This window comes from Dunckerocampus dactyliophorus, chromosome 17 (genome assembly GCF_027744805.1).
Source record: "Dunckerocampus dactyliophorus isolate RoL2022-P2 chromosome 17, RoL_Ddac_1.1, whole genome shotgun sequence".
In the NCBI taxonomy this organism is placed as follows: domain Eukaryota; kingdom Metazoa; phylum Chordata; class Actinopteri; order Syngnathiformes; family Syngnathidae; genus Dunckerocampus; species Dunckerocampus dactyliophorus.
In genome coordinates, this window is record NC_072835.1 from 7110868 (window position 1) to 7135430 (window position 24563).

The 24563-nt window shown below is 40.0% G+C and overlaps 1 protein-coding gene across 3 annotated transcripts; it reads left to right on the forward strand.

The window, feature by feature from the left end:
* On the forward strand, nt 1-23592 carry tbc1d13 (TBC1 domain family, member 13). Of its 3 annotated transcripts, none has more exons than XM_054757628.1 (12): nt 1-174; nt 4604-4677; nt 4746-4786; nt 6008-6069; nt 8713-8812; nt 10436-10518; nt 10647-10806; nt 15245-15455; nt 16021-16184; nt 18152-18312; nt 18399-18456; nt 22324-23592. In XM_054757628.1, exons 5-12 carry the CDS (start codon nt 8741-8743, stop codon nt 22387-22389), a joined length of 975 nt encoding a protein of 324 aa, XP_054613603.1. In that variant the 5' UTR covers nt 1-174; nt 4604-4677; nt 4746-4786; nt 6008-6069; nt 8713-8740; the 3' UTR covers nt 22390-23592. The 3 variants fall into 3 exon arrangements, with proteins under 3 accessions (XP_054613603.1, XP_054613601.1, XP_054613602.1); XM_054757626.1 differs by lacking the exon at nt 1-174 and adding an exon at nt 1601-1728; XM_054757627.1 differs by lacking the exons at nt 1-174; nt 18399-18456 and adding an exon at nt 1601-1728.
* Nucleotides 23593-24563: the final 971 nt, after the last annotated feature.

Here is a 24563-nt window from a genome sequence, read left to right on the forward strand (position 1 = left end):
CACACCTGCGTACCTAGGGGAGGAGTTCCTGGCACATCTGTGTTCAATCAACGTTGGACTATTTAGCTCTCGCCCTGATGCTTGGTCTTTGCCAGATTGTCTTCTCATGTTCCGTTACCATGCTCTCGTCCTGATGTTCTTGTTACCTTTGATTCCTGGCCATGTTTAGTTCTCGTGAGTACTCTAGCTTAAGACTTCTTGCTGTGATTTTTGATTCCATGTATACGACTACTGCAAGTTCTGCTGCCCAAGCTATTGACTTTGGTTTTCCCTGCACCTTGCTCGGTCTACCTTGTTTTTTGCCTAGTAGAGTTCTATTGTCATTTTTGCTACAAGCTCTTTGTTGTATATATCTTGCTTTGCCAGTTTAGTGTTTAGTTCTTGTTTTGCACTTTTACTTTGTTTAGTATTTTTGCACTTTCATTTTTCCTGTCTAGTTTTTGTGCAGCAATCTCAGTTTCTGCTCTTTTTCTATTTTGTTTTTTTTCCCTGCCCTAGTTACTGTGCAGCGCCTTGACTTATTGTATTTTTTCCCGTGGCTGTGCCCGGGCCATGCTTTGGACTGTATATTGTATATAACACGACTAAGAGTAGTAAACTCATTAAATTGCCACCGGTGTCTCTCTGCATCTTGGAATCCAATCACACGGCTGTAAGCCACCACGTGACAGTACAGCATGAGTCTATATCCTAAAATCACCAGACCAAACAGAATAATAGACCACTGTGCCAGAGAAAAGTATTAACTGTTTTGAAAAATATATTACAAAGTTAGGAGTGTGTGTACAGTGAAATTCAGTTGTTTGATGGATTATAATTTTTTTTGTCCACTCATGGTGGCTATGGTTTAAATCTGCATATTCATTTAATACCAAATTGAAGGGGAAAGTTTAACAATCATGATAAAGCAGTATCCGAAGTACAGGAATACATACAACTAACGATAAAGCCTAATTTTCGGGGGAATCCCCACTCACTTTGACAGGTTTTCACCACTACGCCGTGCGGGGATTGCAACACCAATATAAATGAAATCTTCAAGATTGAACACTCTTAATGTCCAAAATAATTATCAAACTTACTTATTTCTTCGTATGATGCACACAGAGCAATTGCTAACTTTGTGCTGTCTTCTTTGAGGCGTTCAGGCGCACTCGTAATTGTGAATGTTAAGCGCTAATTGTTTTTCATGGGGGCATGCGTACCCCACTTTGGGAACCTAGCTTATAAAGGAAAAACTCGCCACAAAACGCATCAACACTGCCACCTAGTGGTCACCACGAGGTACAGCATGTCTCATGAGCACACTGATGCAACTCTTCAAAAACACATACACGCATTTTATAAATCAGAGATCAGTAAAATAGGAAAACATAAGGACATCATTCAAAAATGAAAAAAAGACAGTTGTTGTCCTCCTGCCGTCTATTTGGCACTAAAGTCCGGGTTAGTTGAGCCACTTTAGCCCAATGCCATCAACATAAACATTGTAACAATATGGGCAATACAGGTTTGTGTGTTGCATTGGAGAGAAGTGAACAATATCGACTCCTACGACCTTTGGTACTTTGGTATCTAAACTATCGATGTTTGGATCGATCAGCCCATTCGAGTGGACAGCGGCGTTGTCTGCTCGTGTGTAAAGACGGAAGTGACTTCCTTCAGGCAATCATCTTTGGACAAAAACATCGCCGCTTTCCCAGCTATGTCCATCGCATACAAAAACAGGTGGGGTACAGGTAAACATTTGCTGTATTTGCAGAGAAGGACGCGAGAATTGCTTGAAAGATGAACATGCATTGGCGTATTGACAGCAACTAGCATCCCCACCACACAATTGGAATTGAGCATAATAATAATCAACTGCATTAAGATAAGCGTTTGTCATGCCATCAAACCTCTAGCATACAAGCGTTTTAAGTTTTAAACATGATGGTCAATTAGAGCAGGAAATCAGCGGTATTACTTTAGCTAACTCCATTCCCAAGCGAGCGATGCTAGCTTCCCGTTAGCACATCAGCTGATGCGTTAAACACGAGGCTAACGTTTTAGCTGACTGCGTGTTTTTCATATCAGTGGAGTCAAATAAAACTTTTTCAAAAATAAAACACACTCGCATTTTATGACACATGCCCCAATAATAGTTCGGGGGACTGTGACATAATTTATGCTCCAAAGCGACGGCGATTGACTGTTATGTAGCAGTTCTTCCATTTTCCAGTTGTGGTGGGCTCTGTCTCACCAAGCTTCTTGCTGAAGCCACAGGACTCATTTGTGTGTTTCATGGACACATAACCGGTCTGTGGGGGTCAAAAGTAATCTGTTATAACTCGAAAACAGCACCCAACACAGCACGAACCCATCAATTCATTCCCCTTCTGTACCGCTTGTCCTCAGTAGGGTCGCGGGTATGCTGGAGCCTATCCCAACTGTCTCCGAGAGGCGGGTAACACGTTGGACCGGTCGCACAGTACAAACCGTTGAGGCTATTTTACCAATGTTGCCAGTTCTACGAAAACAAGCCCAGCAGCAACCCACCACAATTATGCATATGCAACAGTAAAATCAACATTGTTAACATAAAGACATACAATGTAAGTTATTCAAAGTTATTATTAAGAATTTCAGTCTCAAATTATTTGAATAACTTACATTTTTTAACTTTGGGTGATGTATGACAGGCTACATAAGTGGCTATGGGTGGCAGTATCTCAGGAGGTCGTTGTCCAGAAACAGGTTGCTGTTGTTTTGTCCTTGTGCGAGACATTTCACCCACCTAGCCCCCGAGGGCAGCCCACACTGGTGTAAAAATGTGAATTAGCAGCCACGTTTCCATCATTCTCCCCCCAGGCAGTGTGTCTACGGATTTACACTCCTGATCAAAATTTTAAGACCAGTTGAAAAATTGCAAGTATTTACATTTTGCACTGTTGGATCTTAAAAGAGGTGCCAAGTAAAGCTTCAAAATGCAAAAAGAAGAAATGGGAGTGAGACTGAAAACAGAGCACCAAACATGGGACATTCAAATGTGGAAGAAAGTTTTATTCTCTGAGAAAAAATGTAACCTTGACTGACGGTCCTGATGGCTTCCAACTACTTGCTGGCATGACAAGGAGATCCCACCTGAGAGGTTTTCCACACGGCACAGTGAAGGGGGCACCATCATGATCCGAGGTGCTTTTTCTCAATGGAGCAATGGAGCTTCAGGTTGTGCAGGGGCGTCAAATGGAAGTTGGCTATGTGGAGATGTTGCAGGCGGGCATCCCTCATGACTGAAGGCCCTCGTCTGTGTAGTAATGACTGGCTTTTTCAACAGGACAACGATGCAGTGACCCCCTGACAAAGGAATAATGTTACTCCTTTGGACCATCCTGTGTGTCCCCCTGATCTAAATCCAATTAAGAACATTTGGGGATGGATGGCAAGAGAAGTTTAGAAAAATGGGCATCAGTTCCAGACTGGATGCCCTCTGTGAAGCCATCTTCACCAGCTGGAGCAACATTCCCACTAGCCTCCTGGAAACACTGGCATCAAGCATGCCCAAACCAATTTTTGAGGTGATGAACAAGAGTGATGCAGCTACTCATTGAGTCTTTTTTTTGGGAATATTTAATCTTATTTTGGGGAGGTTTGTTTTTTTTGTTTGTTCTTTTATACCGATAGCCTTAAGCTAACCTCTACTTATAACTTCCTTAACATCCAACAGTGCAAAATGTAATTTCTTGCAATTTCTCAACTGGTCTTAAAATTTTAAATAGAGTGTAGAATATCACCACCAGTGTATAACTGTGAAGTGAATGAATAATGGGTTCCATTGTAGCATGCTTTGGGTATCTTGTAAGGCGCAAAATAAACACAATCCATTATTATTGTTATTATTTTCTTTGGTGCATGAATTTGTCTCATTGTGTGAAAACCATGTCAGTTAGCCTGGTGCAGTGGTGCACAGACATCCTATTTTTTAGTTTGTTTATATTTTTATAGACATTTGTCCCTCGTTTATTGTGATTGATTAGTTCCAGACCCAACCGTGCAAAGAGAATTTCTACAAAGTAGGATTCCTTCTTTATAAATAGAATAGTTTCATAGTTAGAGCATATAAAACCTGTTTATAACCATTGTTAGAGCCCTCTAGACATGCAATAACACCCCTAGTCACCTTTACACTTGTTTTACCCAATATAGTAGACATAATAAGAGAACATAAGGCATAACTAAGACATAACATAGACTCACACATGTTAGCATTGGGAGAGTATCTTGTTACTACATATACTACATATCACATCTTTGAATGCGTCTGAATGCCTTATATTTGCATTTTAGTTTATTTAGCCATTTTTATGCTTGAAAAAGTTTAATTTGGGCAAAAAAAAAGGTCAAATTTGCTTAAATATGCATATTTTTGGACTGATATTAGGCCGTATTCAACCACAAAACAGCACTGACTTAATATATTTTTGACAAACTGTGATAGAGTGAAGCTGGGAAATTTGCAGCGTGAAGTGCTGAGGGATTACTTTATGGTATATACAGTATCATGTATCGACATGTGGATCAAAAAGCTTCAAATTGATATGATGCAAACCTTTCTTTTCCACAGGATACAGGACTTCAAAGTTGCTTTGAGTGAAGGAAATATCAACTTGAAGACACTAAGAGAACTGTGCTTCAATGGTAATTCTTTTCTGAATAAAGCCAATGGACAATTGTTTTTCTTCTACCTGTTGTTTTATTCATTTTAGGTATCCCGTTTGAAGGAGGCATACGGGCACTTTGCTGGAAGGTAAATATGGTTTTGTAGCCTTCACTCTAACAATATGTGTACACTTTTGCCAATATATGTGGTTAAATATCTCTCAGCAAGTTTCACCTCAACCAGCCACTTTTTGTAGCCATCAACAAGCTATATTATATGCTATTATATTATATGCTTCTGGCAGAATTGAGTTCATTTCAATTATTTGCGTTTTTGGTACAGACCTGGCTTTTAAGCATAGTCCACTAGAGCCCTTCTTCATGATTCCATCCACTTTATGCAGTGTAGAATGCTACACAAGTGGCAGTAAAACAGCCACAGCCACAAGATGCTGCCACCACCATGCTTAACAGTTGCTACAGTGTTCTTAGGTTTGACTCCTTCAAACATACATCTTGCTTGGTACTGTGCCCAAAGAGCTTGTCCTGTCTGACAAACATTTGTCCAGAAGGCATTTAGCTTGTCCATGTGGGCAGCAAATTTAAATTTATTTTTAAATGCATCAATTTTGCAGCTTCTTTCTTGGTTGGCACAAAGTCCATGGCGAGTTAAAACTTGCTTTGCTGTGGGCAGTGACACTGTGTTTCAGCGCGTGGTAGGCTTGACCCTTATGTTGTTTAATAATGGCTGCAAAAGATTCTTTGGACTTTCCAGTTGTTCATACTATTGCAGTGGAACCTTTGTGGTAACCAGTGGTTAGCACATACCCCGGTTAGTGTATGTTTTGGTTTATGTCCAAAATTTACAAAACGTTCATGTTAGCATGCACTTAACCAACTGGGACTAGAAGTCATCGTCGCCCCTGTATGATGTCATCAGCGGTTGACTCTGTAGTGACTAAACCAGTAGCTGACTATACTGGTTGCACCGCAAGTCTCTGCTTTTCTTATTGATCATGGCTTCAATATAAGACACAGTGGAGCCAAAGAAAGTTGCAAATGCATTTTGACAAAGAAGGTGAGAAACTCTATTGAATTCAAGAAATAACTCACAGCAAAACACAACTTCAGTCAAGGTAAAAGTGAAAAACTATAATTGTAAAACCATAAAAAGTTGTTTTGTCTTGAAATTTTTGCGTGTCCGGAACAGATGAAGTAGATTTGCATTATTTCTTATAGGAAAAATGTATTTGGCTAGCATACATTTTGGGTCTTGTCTGACTGTTTGGAACAGATTAATGACGCTAACCGAGGTTCTACTGTAGTTGAGCCAATGAATTGAATCTTGTCGTTTGATTTTTTTTTTTAGATCCTTCTTAATTACCTTCCTCTTGACCAGACAAGATGGGAGTCTTTCCTCAAAAAGGAAAGGTAAGTGGGATTATAAACTATGTGTTGTCACTGAACATATCTGATGACATCCTGACTGGACTAGTCCAGTTGCAATGGATTCAGTGCCCTGAGAAAACAGTGACTTGGATGAATGACAATATTCGCAGGCACAGCTGATGATTCAAATAAGAGAACTGGCAACTGTGTCGTTTATGCTGTACAGTTGTCTGAAATTTACATACACTCATCATGGGGAAAATGGTTGCATATTGATTTTCTGGCCGTTAATGATGGGTAGAAAGATTATACAATGTATGCCTTTGGTGATTTTTATTTTTAAACATTTTATTTACAGTGGTGTGAAAAAGTGTTTGCCCCCTCTTGAGTTCTTACTGTTTTTGCATGTTTGTCACACTTTAATGTTTCAGATCATCAAACAAATTTAAATATTAGTTAATGAAAACACAACTGAACATAAAATGCAGTTTTGAAATGAAACTTTTGATTAGAAGGAAGAAAAAATCCAAACCTACATGGCCCTGTGTCAAAAAGTGATTGGCCCCTACACCAAATAACTGGTTGTGCCACCCTTAGCAGCTATGAAGCATTTGCGATAACTTGCAATGAGTCTGTTACAGTGCTGTGGAGGAATTTTGGTCTCCTTTGCAGAATTGTTGTAATTCCGCATGAAGCACCTTTTTAAGGTCATGCCACAGCATCTCAATAGGATTCAGACTTTGACTTTGGATCATTGTCCTGCTGCAGAATCCAAGTTGGTTTCAGCTTGAGGTCACAAACAGATGGCCGGACATTCTCGTTCAAGACTTTTTGGTAGACAGCAGAATTCATGGTTCCATTTATCACAGTAAGTCTTCCAGGTCCTGAGGCAGCAAAACAGCCTCAGACCATCACACTACCACCACCATATTTTACTGTTGGCATGATGTTCTTTTTCTGAAATGCAGCATTACTTTAACGGCAGATGTAATGGGACACACACTTTCCAAAAAGTTCAACTTTTGTCTCGTCAGACCACAGAGTATTTCCCCAAAGGTCTTGGGGATCATCGAGATGTTTTCTGGCAAAATTGAGATGAGCCTTCTGTTCTTTTTGTTTAGCAGTGCTTTTCGGCAGGCTGTTTTTGCCTAGTGTCTTTTTTTATGGTGGAGTCTGAACACTGACCTTATTTGAGGCAAGTCAGCAGTTCTTTGGATGTTGTTGTGGGGTCTTTTATGACCTCTTGGATGAGTCATCACTGCGCACTTGGGGCCAGTTTGGTTGGCCGGACACTCCTAGGAAGGTTCACCACTGTTCCATGTTTGGCCATTTGTGGATAATGGCTCTCACTGTTGGTCGCTGGAGTCCCAAGGCTTTAGAAATGGCTTTATAACCTTTTCCAGACTTATAGATCTCAATTATTTTCTTTCTGTGTAATTTTTCACACAGGGCCATGTACTGTAAGTTTAGAGTCAACTTAAGTCTCCCTGAATAATAAAAACTTTAATTTAAAAACTGCATTTTGCGTTCAGTTGTGTTTTCACTGACAAAAATTAAAATTAGTTTCATGATCTCAAACATTTAGGTGTGACAAACATGAAAAATAAGAACTCAGCAAGGGGGCAAACACTTTTCCCACACTGTATGCTGTTGTGTCGTAACAGACAGATCATGTCGACCTGCACATGCTGAAAAAGTGTGTGCACCACTGATATACAAAATACTCCTATTTACAAATAGTATAGATAGTAAATGTCGTACATCAAAATAAAGTCTTGTCTCATTTATTGAGTTTGTCATTTAGTTAGGACAGAAAGATCAGATTGAAAATATCTCAAATGTTTTATTTTTTGGCAGCAGTTGTTGGCTGTTGATGGAAGAACTTCAGTGATTTTGGTTATCATCAAAAAAACTCAGGAAATGGCTAGATATCGGCTCACAACTTAAACTCTTATGAGCTGTTTTTGCTGTCATCATTATATGTGTCCAAACAAAGGTACCTGAACAAGAAACTGAAGAAACAAGGGTCGTCTAATCATTTTTTCCATGACTGTACTTTCACATTATATTTCAAGTCAGTTTAGGGTACAGATAGTATATCTGTACCATACAGTATAATTGGTGGATGGTGGGTGGGATACTATCTGTGACCATGAGTTTCTAGTTCTGATTAACCCTCCCAAAAGCCAGTAGTTTGCACCAGCCTTCTACCTGGTGCACAACTTTGCAAGCTTTTTGAAAGCCTTAAAATTAACTTTAAAAATCTGGTTCATTGGTTATTTTCTCATTTAATGATTTTACACAATCCAGTTTTGCTAGATGAGGGGTCTCCAACAGGTAGCTTGTGAGCTACCAGTAGCTCTCCAGCTGATTTTGCATAGTTTGGGTCAAAGAATATTTGCTTCAACTCTTTGTAGTTTTATAAGTGTACAATTTAGACATTATGTCTGTATTTAATGACAAATGAGCACAAAATAGCATAAAGACAATGACAACACTTTTTGAGTGGAGATCTGCTTGTTAAAAGTGCAATTTAAATGTTGCCAGTCATATTAATAAAACACAAATCGCTCACATCTCCTGTCTTTTTGTCAAAGTAGCTCATCATGGTGAAGGTTGGAGACCCCAGCTGTAGATGTTGACACATCTAACACCACCCTTGATTGTGCATTTGGTTTGTCATAGGGAGGTGTATTCCCAGTTTCTGAAAGAAATGATCATCCAGCCTGGCATCGCCAAAGCCAACCTGGGCCTATCCAGAGAAGATGTTACAATGGAAGACCATGTAAGTCAAGTTGCCTTTTTCACACTTTTGACATTACCACAACAAAGCTAACTTTGCACCAGGACTTACGTGGAAAGCTTTAGGCTTACTATGAAATGTATCACAAGCCAACTGTCGAGTAACATAGTATGTATATGATATGTTAACACATCTTGCTGTAACCTACTTTCGAAAGGATATCTGTGTGATGAGCCTTCAGCTGCAGCTTGAGATTGCAGCCACGTTTACGCCACGTTTTTCACGTCTCGTTGCACAATGCATTCAGTTTTTCTTATGGATGGATTATATTTAAAGTATATCCACAAATCAGTGTGTTGTTTCCCACCAAAGTGCTCCTGTTGCCCACATCACCAGCCACCAGCGTGTTGACCAAGAAGTACGCTGCATGCTAAGCTAGAATGCATTGATACATTTTAGTTTTTGACTGAAAGATTACATACACAATAGGGAGAAATGTCATGCATTTTCAACCCTTGACAGACCACCCTCCGGCCTTTTCATCCAGTCTCGTCTCGTCAACAAATACTCACTCACGACTTGTCACATTTTAGTCAACAAAAAGCCATGTTTAGCTCGTCACCGTCTTGTTTTAGTCATGAAAAAAAGCTTTGTCAACATAATAATTTTGTCATCGATGATGAAAACACTGATATACATGCATATAAATGATGAATTAAAGGGATAAATTATCATTTAAGGTTACTTCTACCTTCATTGGAGTCGTGATTCTTGACATGACTGTTCACAAAGACACAATGTGACAGCGAGACGCCACATGGACACCACCTTCCTGTTTTGCCGTGAGTTCTTTCTTAAATTCAATAGTGTTTCTCACCTCCTTTGTCAAAATGCTGCCTCTTCCAACTTTCTTTGGCTCCATTTTGGGTTATTGATGTGAGAAACACAGTTGAATTCCAGAAATAACTGTCTTTGGGAACAGTCACATCTTCGGTGAAGGTAAAAGTAACCTTAAATGTGTATTTATCCCTTTCATTCATCATTTATATGCATTTAAAATTGTTTGATGCATGTAAAACTATAAAAGGCTTTTAGTGTTAATATTTTTGAGAGTCATCTGCTCATGAAATCATAGTCGGGCGACGTAGTTGTCTTGACATTTTTTCTAATAACAGCTCCAAATGAACTGATAACTTTTGTTATATATGTATATAGGCATCCTACCGCTGAGTTAGTTTATCCATAATCAGAAGAATAAAGATTAAAGCTGCATCTGTGTGTAGCTTGAGATGTCTGTTCACCAGTTAATCTTTGCCTCAAGGGAGAAACAGCGAATCAGGAGAGGAGTTAAATGTCAGCGGTCATATGACATCTACACAGTGACATTTATGAAATCAACCCACCCTACCGGTTTCTCACGATCGCCGTAATAGGCAACCCTGATGTACTCAAACCGAGGCAAAATTTTGCTGTAAATTTTTTACGTTAAAAAAACATGCCAACCGGGGCAGATACTAACCGAGGTTCCAGTGTACTTAAGTATGTTGGTAAGAAAACATTTTGTGAATAACAATAATGCTCAGTTGGTACCTAAAGAAAGTGATTTCCTGTAGCAGTGGCTCGTGTCTCCAGCCTTACTGACTGAACGATCTTGTTGTTTTTCAGCCTCTAAATCCCAATCCAGACAGCAGGTGGAATAATTACTTCAAAGATAATGAAATTCTACTACAAATTGATAAAGATGTAAGGTAGGGAAATATTTATATCTTTCTGTTTTACTTATATACTTTTCCTCTGTAAAGGGATTGACAAAAAGTACAGAATTGAAAATGTCTTGCACTTGCAGTACCATGTGACAAATGTTTACATTTTCCAGGAGGCTGTATCCAGACATGGCCTTTTTTCAGCGTCCTACGGACTACCCTTGCCAACTTATCTTAGACCCTCAGAATGATTACGAGACGCTGCGTCGGCGAGTGGAGCAAACCACCCTGAAAGCACAAACTGTTAATCGGAACCGCAGTGGAGTAACCAATGTACGTATGTATGTCTTCTTTTATAAATATTTTGGACATTGAATATTGAGACAATGAAAGATGGGGGCGGGAAGTTTACAGGTGGCCCTCAGTTTACAACTTTTCGTAGGTGTGAACCGACTCCCATAAATTAATTAAAAACTTCATTTTGGTCAGTAAACATGAGACTGGTGTGTGCCTGCAGATACACTCAGGAAGAATACACTCCTGATCAAAATCTTAACACCAGTTGAAAAATTGCTAGAATTTGCATTTTGCACATTTGGATCTTAATGAGGTTTTAAGTAGAGATATAATATGCAAAAACAAGAAGGGGGAGTGAGACAAAAAACATTTTGAAAAAGTAATTTATTGAAAACAACAATTAAACTGAAATAGGCTGTTTATCAGCTGATCAAAAGTTTAAGACCACAGGCTATAAAAGCCAAAATCTGCTCAAAATTGTCATTTTCTGTCAGGCATTCACACTGTCATGCCCTCCTGATGGCTAAAGCTAAGCAGCTTTCTCTTTTTGAACGTGGTCTGATTGTGGAGCTGCATAAGCAAGGCCTCTCTCAACTTGCCATTGCTGCTGAGGTTGGGTGCAGTAAGACAGTCATTCAAAATTTTTTGAAAGATCCTGACCATTATGGAACAAAAAAGTCAAGTGGTAGACCCAAAAAAATCACACCTGCACTGAGCCAGAGGATCCGGTCTTCCACCCAAATTAAGGCCCTTACTGGTGCCGACTGCAGTGCAATAACCATCAGATGGCATCTGCGGGAAAAGGGTTTAAAAAACAAATTCAAAGATCTCGTCTCCTTCAACAACACAAAACTGACCGTTTAGACTTTGCCAGGGAGCATCAAACATGGGACATTGAAAGGTGGAAAAAAAGTTTTATTCTCTGATGACAAAAAATGTAACCTTGACGGTCCAGATGGCTTCCAACGTTACTGGCATGACAAGGAGATCCCACCTGAGATGTTTTCTACCCCACAGTGGAGGGGGGTCCGTCATGGTCTGGGGTGCTTTTTCATTCAGTGGAACACCGGAGCTTCAGGTGGTGCAGGGTCGTCAAATAGGGGATATTTTTTTGATTACTTATTTATTTGATACTTTTGATTAGCTGATAAACAGCCTGATTCAGTTTTCAATAAATTACTTTTTCAAAGTTCTTTTTGTCTCACTCCCCCTTCTTGCTTTTGCATATTATAGCTCTCCTTAAAAAGGAGATCCAAATGTGCAAAATGCAAATTCTAGTCATTTTTTAACTGTCTTAAGATTTTGATCAGGAGTGTATAACTGCATTTTAGTTAACTTTTCAAACTTCATTATGTCTCCCAAGCAGTAGTGCGCCAAAGAAAAGGAAAGCCATCATTATGGAAGTGGGGAGAAAAAAAAGCTCAGAGAGAGGGAAATGCCCACCAAAATTGTCCGGTCTTTTGGTCTGAAGTGCTCAGCTGTGGTGATCATGATTAAGGATAAAGATGATTGAATGCTAATGAATGCTAGAGGGGTCACGGATTCCATCTGCTGTTACAAGGAGATCTGGAAGCAGAAGATGGGGTTTTGCTTCCAGACTAGCCTGGGACAATACTATAAAGAATGTAAAAAGGCCCACAAGTGATCATGGACCCTCTGCCTCAACATCTTTTGTAGATTATGTGCTAGTAAACCTGTCTCCCTCCCTGGCAAAGCCCCTTCCAATGTGTGAGACAACCACAGGGATGAAAATAAAGTTGTTCGCTTTTTGTTACTGCTTAATTTAATGATTGTATTTAATCTTTTTATGACTGTGTTGTATGTCTTTCATGTTTTCTGTGTACAGTGTGAGTGACATAGGACTTCCACTAAAACGCCACTTACATTGTATGTTGTTGTATGTACTTTATTTATCCCACAGCGGGGAAATTTACTTGTTACAGCAGCAAGACAAGTAAAGAGAACAGTGTAAAGAAAGCATAGTGTCTACAACATGGTTCAGGTGGTGCAGGTGTTGTAGAGCCTGACAGCGGTCGGTATGAAGGACCTGCGGAACCATCACAGGCTAGGAGGGAATTTGTTCATAACTCGAGGACCACCTGTAAATGTAAAGTGGGGAAAATTTGTATTTGATCCTTCAATGACCTTACAAAAATATGAACATTGCAGAATTTCAGAATCATGATCATTTTGACAGTGCGAGAAAACAAGAACAAAGAAACAGAAAGAAATACACTAAATAAAGGTTACAAATTAATTTGTGTTTGATTGCGGGAACAAGGACCTAACAGGTCGAGACAGCCAACCAAAGAGCCAAGGTTCTTGTTCAAGCGGGAGTTTTTCCTTGCCTCTGTCACCAGGTGCTTCAGTGTGTTGTTCAGTTGGGTTTTTTTTAATGTATGATGAGCGTGGTTCTAGTTTTAAGTTGGTGGAGAAGGGCTTGTTGGCAAGTACATAGGTCAGTTTCCTGTAGTTGCTCACATCTCAGGACAGATTTTGATCCATTCCTTTTGGTAGATACTGTCCAAATCCAGAAGGTTTTTGAGGCCTGGCGCTTTGCAAATCGAAGTATCGTCTCCATTCATAGATTTTCTTTGGGATTAAGTTTGCAGACTTTCTAAACCACTCCAGCATCTTGATGTGCTTTTTTTAAGCCACTTCTTTGTTACTCAGACAGTATTTTTTGGGTCATTGTCATGCTGGAAGACCTAACCACAACCCATCTTCAGTGTTCTGGCTGAGGCCTGGATGCTTTCATGCTCGGCAAGGCAAGTTTATTTATAGAGCACATTCAAAGTGCTTTACAGAAAAGAAGGGTAAAATAACTTCATAAAATCATTCAATAAAAACATAAAATCATTCTGAATTCATACATAAAGTTCCATAAAACAACAAAAAAAAGATTACAAATGAAGAGTGCAGATAAAATACTTTCATTTGTCATATGCACAGTTGAATAGAAGTGTTTTCACCTTGGATTTGAACATTGTCAAAGTTGAGGATTGTTGCACATCTTCTGGAAGATTGATCCAGATTTTGGCAGCATAAACTGAAACGCAGCCTCACCGTGTTTAGTCTCGACTCTGGGCACCCGCAGGAGACCACTCACTGAGCTTCTCAAAGCTCGAGATGGTTTATGTGGCTCTAACGTGTCAGAGATGTACGCAAGACCGTGAACAAGCAGAGCTATTTTAAAGTGTATTTCCTGAGTACTGGACCAATATGGTCATATTTCCAGTCGTCCATTCCAGTCTTGTGCAGGTCTGCCATCATTGTTGATGGTCTGTAGTCCATTCCAGTCCTTGTCTAGTCTCTTTCTCACTGAGTTTCTTGTTCACGGTCGAATTGTCCAATTGTCCGGCATGGCTCAGGTGGTAGAGTGGTCGTCTCCCAACTTGAAGGTTGTAGGTTCGATCCTCCATCCTCCCATGATCATGTTGAAGTATCCTTGGGTAAGATACTGAACCCCCAGTTGCTCCTGATGCTGCGTCATCAGTAGGTAAATGTGCTATCTAGTCAAAGCTCTTTGAGTGCCTTGTAGGTGGAAAAGCACTATACGGTACACGTGAAAGACCATTTCCTATTACCAGACAATCTCGTCTGGTTTCTTTATCACTGAGTTTCTTGTTGATGGTCTAGTAGTCCATTCCAGTCATGTGTAGGTGTACAGTCTTGTTAATGGTCTAGTAGTCCATTCCAGTCATGTGTAGGTGTACAGTATTGTTAATGGTCTAGTAGTCCATTCCAGTCTTGTGTAGGTGTACAGTATTGTTAATGGTCTAGTAGTCCATTCCAGTCTTGTGTAAGTCTACGATATTGTTGATGGTCCATGGTCTAGTAGTCCATTCCAGTCTTGTGTAATTCTACGACATTGTTGATCGTCTGGTAGTCCATTCCAGTCTTGTGCAAGTCTAAGAAGTTGTAGATGGTCTTGTAGTCCATTCCGGTTTTGCACAGGTGTACAATGCTGTTGTTTCAATGGAAGCTTGTTAGAGGTGTATTGTTTTCACAAAATGAGTTGAGATTATGAGTACTTTCTTAAAGGGACAGGACTAAAATAATCAGTCTGTGGCGGTCAGAATGCTTGATGGTTGCTAGGGGATTATTTACTTATTTCACTTCATCTAATACAAATTTGTTTATAACTTTTAATTATTGTTTATTTCTAGATACTTTTTTTTTTAGTACAAGCCTAAACTGTTGACGATCTGTATGGGTAAGGGTAACTTATAAAGTCAGCATGGGATCAAATACTAATTTCTCTATTTAGTTTGTATGACAATACATTGATGACTTTTTAAAAAAAAAAAACAGCAGTAGAGATTTCAATCCTTTGTGCTCCAGACTAATTTGCAATGGTTGCTACACTCATGCTGTAAAGCACATAACAAACTTGTACAACGTAATACATTGAATGTAAGGATTGTTAAATGATGATGCCACCACTGTTTGGTAAGGTACATTTTTCTCCCAGGTCAGCTCCCCTGGAAAGGCATTGAACCTGTATCCATCCAATGAATACGAGGTGTTGCCCAGCGGCAGTGAAGCACATTGGGAGGTGGTGGAGCGCATCCTCTTCATCTACGCCAAACTCAATCCAGGGATTGCCTATGTCCAGGGCATGAATGAAATAGTTGGTCCAATTTACTATACATTCGCCACAGACCCAAACAGCCAGTGGAAAGGTAAATCCTTTGCTTTTTGCTTTTAACGTTTCATTGCAGTGAAAGGCACTGTAACCCTTGTGAGGTAATCACAGTATTTTCTGGACTATAAGTCGTATCGGTCAGAAAATGCGTCTTCAAGAGGAAAAAAACGTTTAAGTCGCACTGGACTGAGTCGCATTTATAAAGAAATTTGTTTCACAAAATTCATGACCAAGAACAGACATTTAATGTGGAAAGGCAAGTTATTCAACTACACAATATCACACACAACCGCAGGCTGAATAGGTGTCTGCTATGTTAGTCTAACACATTAATACTTGTTCAGCTACACCAGGGGTGTCAAAACGTTTTCCATCGAGGGCCATGCTGAGAAATGAAAGGATGCTAGGACCACGTTGATAAAATTACAGCTGTTTTTTTGCATTCCTGCTGGGGGGTTTTTCCAACTATTCCCTCTTATAAATTTTGATCTCATAATCATCATTCATCATTCATTAGTTTGAATGAATGCCACATTTTGCATTTGCTCCGAAGTGAATCGCAACATTTACACTGGGGGCACACATGTGACTGTATTTTGCAGAGCATGCAGAGGCCGACACGTTCTTCTGCTTCACCAACCTAATGTCGGAGAACAGAGACAACTTCATCAAGAGCCTGGACGACTCGCAGTGCGGCATAACGTACAAAATGGAGAGTGTGTACTCCATGCTCAAAGAGAAAGATCTGGAGCTCTATCTCAAGCTGGTAAGAACAAGCTTTCTGAGTCTAGTTATGTCTTCTTCCAGAGAAAGAAAGCACGAAATCACAAACTGTTATTCAGGCCAGTGAATTTTCTGAACCGCCACCATCTTGGCTGTGATGTCACGTCAAGAACGCTTTCCGGCAACCAGGTTCAAGCAAACAGCCATGAACGTGCAGCAAAGCCAGGAAAGAGAAATATTCAAAACAAAAACACAGTAATAACATTCTCTGCCACTGACAGCTCTGTGCAGTCCAAGACCAGTGAGTAGCGATCGCTGCCTAGCTAGTCCTGGCATGAAACCCCATATTATTATTGCAAGATTGGTAGAATACATCTAGTATAAAAAATAGGAATTTACTTACTGAAACAGACAGATTGACTGCAAGATAGGCTAAGAAGATGAGTGCCAGTGATTGTTTAATTTGATGTGCTTGTGACATGTTTAAATAACAATAATACTTATATACTTGTACATTATAATTACACACACAGTTCTTACACACAACCACTACGTTGTGAAAATACTGCAATTTGTGTGATGATGATGATGATGATGATGATGCTACATACAGTAGATACACATACCCAGGCTTTTGTTTTTGGAACACGTGAGTACAGTATGTCTTCTGAATGCTCATGTTTTAGTTCATTTAGCCATTTTTATGTTTAAAAATGCTTAATTTTGGCCAAAAACTGTTAAAATGTCCTAAATTATGCATATTTTTTTTACTAATAATTGCCCCTAGTCAACCATGAAACAGCAATGATTTGTTATAGTATACATTGACGATGTGTGAGTATATTTGGAAAAACCGTGCAAGAATCAAGCCGCGGAAGTTGAAGCGTGAAGTGGCGAGAAATGACGGCAATCAATCTAGGATGGAAGTATTCCATAGGATACACAGCTTTAGGCCATGTTAACACAAATATTAAAAATGCATAGTTCTCTGTGTGTTTTGGCCATTCTTCCACACGCAAACGTAGGTTTTTCTTAAAAGGTCCGGCCATGGTGGAGAGTTTCAAAACGAGCGGACGCATAAAGCGGATACAGGATAAATGGAAAAAACAGCCGTAATTTTACGAGAATAAAGCCAAAACATAAAGAGAAAAAAGTTGAAATTTTATGAGATTAAACTTTAATAAACTAATTATCAGGACAGTAATGTCATTTTAGTAGCATAGAGTTCTTTTTTAAAAGTCATAATATTATGAGAAACAAACTAAACAAAGCAAAGTTGTAATTTTTTAATATTACAAAGATTATTTAAGAAGAAAGTTGAAATACTTGGAAAATTTAAATAAGAAAAACAATGTAAAAAGTGTGGGGGGGAAAGAGCAAGGAGCGAAGTTCATATTAATAATACATTTTTTCACCAACATCACAAAGCTGAGATGTCATTTTTTCTTGAAATATATAGAACTATAGAACTCTTAGCATATCTACGTACATGTGTTGCTTTACAAAATACCAAAGTGGCCCGTGCATCTTTATCGTTTTTTCACGATGTGGCCCTTGCTGAAAAAGGTTGGACACCCCTGATTTAAATGTTGAGTTCATTTGGTGCAGTTAATACATACAAATATACAGTATATATACTGTGTACAGTGTGTATATATATATATATATATATATATAATATATTACTGTCCTGTCATTTATCTTTATGTTCAAAACACAGGAAAAAATGGGCACGTTTTACACAGTTGCAAATGATGATTAATTAATTGAAAACTGATTAATCTGATTTTAAAAAATTTAACATTAGTTTTTAAATTTTATTTGACATCAAGTCACAAAAGTGACACAGGCCCTTGTTAACATGAAATTCGATTTTTAAAATGCATTCGATGCATCTCTTTGCTCTTTACATTTACTCATTTTCAAAATGCAGTTCCTGTTTTTCTTGTAGTTCAGACGCGGGCATTTAGGTATTCATGCCTTTTTTTCCTCCTTTTTCTTTGCCTCCAGCTAGAACAGAATATCAAACCTCAGTACTTCACCTTCCGCTGGCTGACCCTGTTGTTGTCACAAGAGTTCCTCCTGCCAGATGTTATCCGCATCTGGGACACCCTGTTCTCTGACCAGGACCGCTTCCACTTCCTCATCCTGGTCTGCTGCGCCATGCTCATGTGAGAATATCAGCCTGTTTACCTCTAGCCACACTAAACACTTTTTCACATGGCCTATCTTTCGTCTTGACTTAACACCTTCACAGACTGATCCGAGACAACCTTCTGGCAGGAGACTTCACAGTAAATATGAGATTACTGCAGGTGGGTATGTTTTGGAATACTTCAGTTTGGGGCATACTCCTGCATGAAGGGCTGTGATTGGTCATCTTGTAGTACATCATTTCCTTTCTCTATACGACTCTTTTGGAGGGTGCAGAGAACACCTTTGCGAATGCCGTCTCTGATTTTGGGTCATCATTTGTATTAGTGATTAGCTGTATTTTGAAGATCCGATAATATCGGCTTCCGCCACGAGATCAGGCCAATCCGGTTGTCATATCAAGTTCGTAACTCTGAGCTACAATCCAATATGGCAGGTGCAGTAATGCGCCTCAAAGCTGGTTGCCACTTGACTCCTGCCACCCACAAGAAGAAGAAAACGCAACACCTCCATCCTGACCTGTTTACAGTGTACCGTGGTGAAGTTAGCTTCACGTTGGACGTCGGATATTCGGCTCCGTAGCTACAGCGGTAGTTGCCCCTCACTGTGCCCGGACCTCTGTGTCATTGTGCGGGGAGCTCACATGCCCACGTGGTGGCCAATGATGGCGGTGGCCCCCCAATGTCACTCCCCGGCCACCCCTGTGGCCATGTAGACGATTCAGGTGTCAACTTATTGCCACCCCTACGTGAGTAATGGTCTAACCTTGGCCACCTCAATGAAAAATGTCTGGCTCTGCCACTGCTCACACGGGAAGTGCTGCTCTAACCGCTGGTTGTTTACACTAGGGACCGTCAATAACTTATAATAACTATAATTACTATCGCGCAGAGGCGAGTTTGTTTTAAAAAATGTAATATTCTATATCACACAACACATTGATCTATAACCTTGTCAAATGATTAGTCCTACCCTAAAAGTATTTTGCATGCCCATTTTTTCCCATTTTATCCTTTATTGGATAGACTTTTTTATTGGATGGATTTTTTGTTGGATGAGGGACCTGACTCACAGAGGTTTGTTACAAATATTGTTGGTCATGGTGTGTAATAAAAGAGTAAATTCAGAAATACTTTGGTTGCATTATTTTTAATGCTTTGAAGAGCTATTTTCATAACCTTATACAATTCCACAAATTCATATTGGTAACAAAAGCTTATTATTTTAAAAAAATAAGGCTCTGTACCAGATCAGATCGACGATCGGATTGGAAGCCAAAAATGTGGATCTGGACATCCCTAATTTGTATTAAAAGTTACTGTTGTAGCTCGGGGTGTCATGATACACACGATACACGAGATTGGGTCGAGGAGACAAGATTTTTTTAAAGATGCCCTTATTTTATTACCACTATTACAGGATGTGCGCCGCTCTTATGTTGAAGGCCGTAGGGTGTTTTGTGTGCGTGTATGTTGAAAATGTACACACAGCCGCACTCTGCTAAACTAAGCTAACCCAGCCATTGCTATGAGCTCACACTCAATGTGACTTCCTGACTGACTTACCTCAGGAGGGGGCTCGTTAGTGTTTGCGAGGACATGCCGCTATGAATGAGCCGTCCGCATTTAATTTCCAATATGTCAGTATCCGGGAGATTGTAGATTCCGTTTTTATTGCCCAATTCCGTGATTCTGTTGACACGGAAATTATAGGGCGGTATTCGATCTTCCCGGGCTTTCCAACAGCCGCTTCCTTCTTCGTCCTCTGGATGGCGTAAGTGCATTGTGATGTAAGCGATTCCTCGAGGTAGAAAAAAGTTGTTGATTAGTTTTTGTAATCGAGGTACAGTATTCCCTCGTTTATTGCTGGGGATAGGTTCCCAAAATAGCCTGCAATAAGTGAAATCCACGAAGTAGCCAACTTGATTTTTTTTGACAATTATTATATATATGGGCTGCATGGTGGTCTAGTGGTTAGCACGTTGGCCAACACAGTAACAGCCTGGAGATCAGGAAGACCTGGGCTCGATTTTCCCTTGGGCATTTCTGTGTGGAGTTTGCATGTTCTCCCCGTGCGTGCGTGGGTTTTCTCCGGGTACTCCGGTTTCCTCCCACATTCCAAAAGCATGTATGTTCGGTTAATTGCCGACTCTAAATTGTTCATAGATATGAATGAGAGTGTGAATGGTTGTTTGTCTATATGTGCCCTGCGATTGGCTGGCGACCAGTCCAGGGTGTACCCCGCCTGTCGCCCGAAGTCAGCTGGGATAGGCTCCAGCATACCCCCGTGACTCTAAAGAGCAGGGGTGTCAAACTCGTGCCATGGAGGGCCGAGACAATGCAGGTTTTCTTTCCAGCCGGTCACTAAAGCAGGTGATTTTAATGATCAACACCTTCAGTTTGAGGGAAGGAGCTCATCAATGTAATCACCTGCTGAAGAAACTGGTTGGAGAGAAAACCTGCAGTGTCTCGGCCCTCCATGGCACGAGTTTGACATGTGATAAAGAGGAAGAAGCGGTATAGAAAATGGATGGATGGAATTATTATATATGTTTTAAGGGTGGAAAACCCCTCACCATGAACTTTTTTAAATAAACTGTGAGCATGTCTTTTCGTCCTGGTGCCGTTCCGCTGTACTGTAGCATTTTTGTATCCTTGTTAAAACATGTTGCGTCAGATGAACCGAAGATTCGCTAGCAGGCAAGCAAGCTAGCAATGACCCAGGAGACATGGCAGGACAGCACGAAGGATATCGATTGACAATAGTCTGCAGCCAATCAGGACGCAGAAAACAATGGGCGGTGCAGACAAATGAGAGAGGGAAGAGATAAGCACTCAACTTTTTACAGTGCAATTCTTAAACGGCCATGCTCGGCCTGTAACAACGTTCATATCTGGCATTTTTTAAAAAGCACTAAAAAAAATCCGCAAGGGAAACCTATACTCAAATTATTCGAGGAATCGTTGCAGCCCTACATGTGTGAGTCCATATTGTCTTATTTTCTGGTATTATGTCTTCTTTATTGGGTAATATGAGTGTAAAGGTGACTGCGGTCATCCCTCACCAAATTGCGGTTCAAATTTCTTGGTTTCACTCGCTCCCGATTTTTCAGAACTATATTTATTGATGAATAAGTCATGCTCTTTGGTGGTTGAATGTGTTTTTAGTCACAACATATGCATATTTAAAGGGACACTGGGGATTTTTTTACATGAATTTGTATGACGTCCCCATCAACAGTGTAGTAGAGCAACAGTGACTTCCCCCCCACACACTTGGTCTCGTGAGTGCAGATCTGGTCGGATTTCCGTGATGAGGAACATAGTTCTGCTTAGTTGCTGGGGCCACATAAGTAAAGACTGTGGTTTCTCAAAACAACATACATTCAAAAAAGTAATACATTTGTATCTCAAAAATGCCTCCTTGAAAAAAATCAGACCTCATAAATCGCTCAGCGTTATATTTGTCTCTTTCCGTATCCCTGCTCACTGTTGCCTGTCCATTCTTGTGTACGTGATGAAGACGCTTGCATGTTCTTCCGCGAAACAGCGCCGCGACCATCTTGCTTACGTGTGTGTTCCACAGCGGAAGAAGATGTGAGCGTCTTCATCACATTTTGATAAACGCTCTGCAAACATTCCGCAATGAGGGGAAAAAACCATCGCGCTTCAACACATCAAACCTTATCAGCCACCCGAAACGCCAGCTTCGCTACGAAGCCCGGGGCTTGTTCCTATTGAGGCAGCATTTGAAAAGTGCGAAACGTTTGCCAGAGACGGACGGAGGGCTAAAGCCATCTGTGATTTCATCATGGAAATGACGGCACTGGACGACCAGCCCTTTACCGTTGTTGAACATACCAGCTTTTGTCGGCTAGTACAGTTTGTCAAAACCAACTTTGAGTCGTTCTCACCTCCAGGTGCGCACAAACTACAGTTACATCTAATTTAAAAAAAAGAATAGATAGAAGTAAGTTATCAGTATATTGTGCATCCCTAATATATTTACCACTTTGTTGTTTGTCTCAGGATTATCCCATCTCAGATGTCCACACCATCTTGACCAAGGCCAAAGAACTGCAGGATAGCTCATAATCTGTTCCACCTGTTGCCTCCACTCATATGTGGTGAGTGCGAGGGCACACGTTGAACAAAACATTGTCTGTTTTCAGGACCTCAGCGCACGTGTTGGGAAAAACCCAGCGTATTGACTTTTAACAGGACATCTGATGTTTGGTCAGTGGGAAAGGCCAAAGAGAACTTGAATGAAGGCACATTGTGGTGAGCAGGAAGTGCGTCTTAGTGCATTATGGGAAAAGGAGTCCCTGTGGTCATTTTCTGCGACAGTTCAATTGGTAAGTTATGAAAACATTCCAGAGCCAAGCTTTTATCCAAACACTGAAACGGCATTTGGAAGCATAATAAATGAGTTGTTTTGCCCCTTTCCTTAGTTTTTGGCTGTCGTGCTCTTTTTAAACGTTTGAATGTTTCAATATAAGACATTACTACAAGTATTTGAAAGATAATCATGAAGTGAGGGGAGTGGCATTGTGTATTATGAATAATCATTGGAACATCATTGCTACTTCAGTATTGTGCCTTTCGACCCACGAGGAATTGAAATACATTTTATTATGACAGAATGAAAGGAACAGCAAAGGTGTCACTACAGTGTACTGTATAGTTTTCCTGGATGCAACTTGTGATACACTACATACACTGATCATGGGCACGCATGTCCTTCATTTCTTGGAACACTTCCTTTTCACAGGGGGAATGATTATACCAGGGGTGTTCAAACTTTATCCAGCGAGGGCCACGTAGTGGAAAACGAAAGGATGCAAGGGCTGCTTTGATATTATGTAAAGGAGCACATGTTGATATGCTATCTGGTTATATATGTTTCAAGAAAAAACTACATCAGCTCTGATATAGGTGGAAAGGTGTATTAGTAGTATGAACTTTGCCTTTCTTTCCCAATTATTTTTTTTATTTTCCCAATATTTCAACCTTTTTTTGTAATATTTTGACATTATTCCCATAATATTGTCTTTTTCCCCAACCTCATTTTCCAATAATGACAACTCAGTTTTGTTTTGTTTGTTACTCATATTGTTACAGCTGTTGAAAGTTTCTTCTTGTAAAATTGTGACTTGGTTTCTCGTTACAATATGGCATTTTTCTATTCATATTTTAACTTAAGTTTCATAAAATTACAGCATTTTTTTCCATTTCTGCTGTTGTTTTCAACTTTTTCTTGTAAATGTTCTTCTCTTATTTATGACTCTATTCCCGTAATATTTTGACGTCATTCTCATAAAGTTTATAACTTTTTCCACAACCTGAATTTCCAAAAATTACAACTTTATCCTGAAGGGATGCTCCGATCCGGGTTTTATGCTGCCGATTCCGATACCAATCATCCATGAGTGAAGTTGATTGGTACCGATCACATGGATTAATTATACATTTTTCTATTTATTTATGATGAGTGCTATTGGCCAGGGTTGCCATATAAAGGGGAAAAGTCAGGACAATTCCTCGGTCCCCTGACTGCCATGGGGCTTAAAATATAAGTAATTACTAATAAAAAATTTAAACTTAATTAAAACAGGGGGAACATGATTTTTTTTTTAATGAGGCCCAGAATTCCTGGCTGCAGCCCTGCTAACGGCTCGAGCAGGACTTCCTGGTAGCACGTAGGTGGGCTCCAAGTGAGAGAGCAGTCTTTAAGCCCGGTGTCAAAGGCTGATCACCTCATCCAATGAATTCAACCACTTTTCAGGATATTTGCTTAGCATTCTGACGGACACACATGCAGGTGAATGTTGCCTACTGAGGATCACACTGTGAACTTTGAAAACTCTCCATACTCCCATCTAGTGCTTGTTCGTCAGGTTCTGTATTAGATCCAAACTTTTTATCGTGCTACCTTCGCAAGATATTTTTCGTGGCATGTATTGGCAGGTAATTTCCACACGGCAGACATGTTGGTCGGGGCAGGATGCTACTATACACTGCAGGCTGTGGACTACAATAGTGCTAGCCACAGGTGATCATGATCGGCATTTGCCGATCACGTGCTTTTTCATAGAAATCGTCCAATACTGATCGATGGCCGATCGATCGGAGCATCCCTATTATGTGCTGTTTTGTTTCTCATAATATTACGACTTTTAAAGATTACAATTTTTTTCCCCAACATTATGCTACTAAAATGACATTGATTTTGATTATCATAAAACTACGATTTTTTCTCATAATATTTT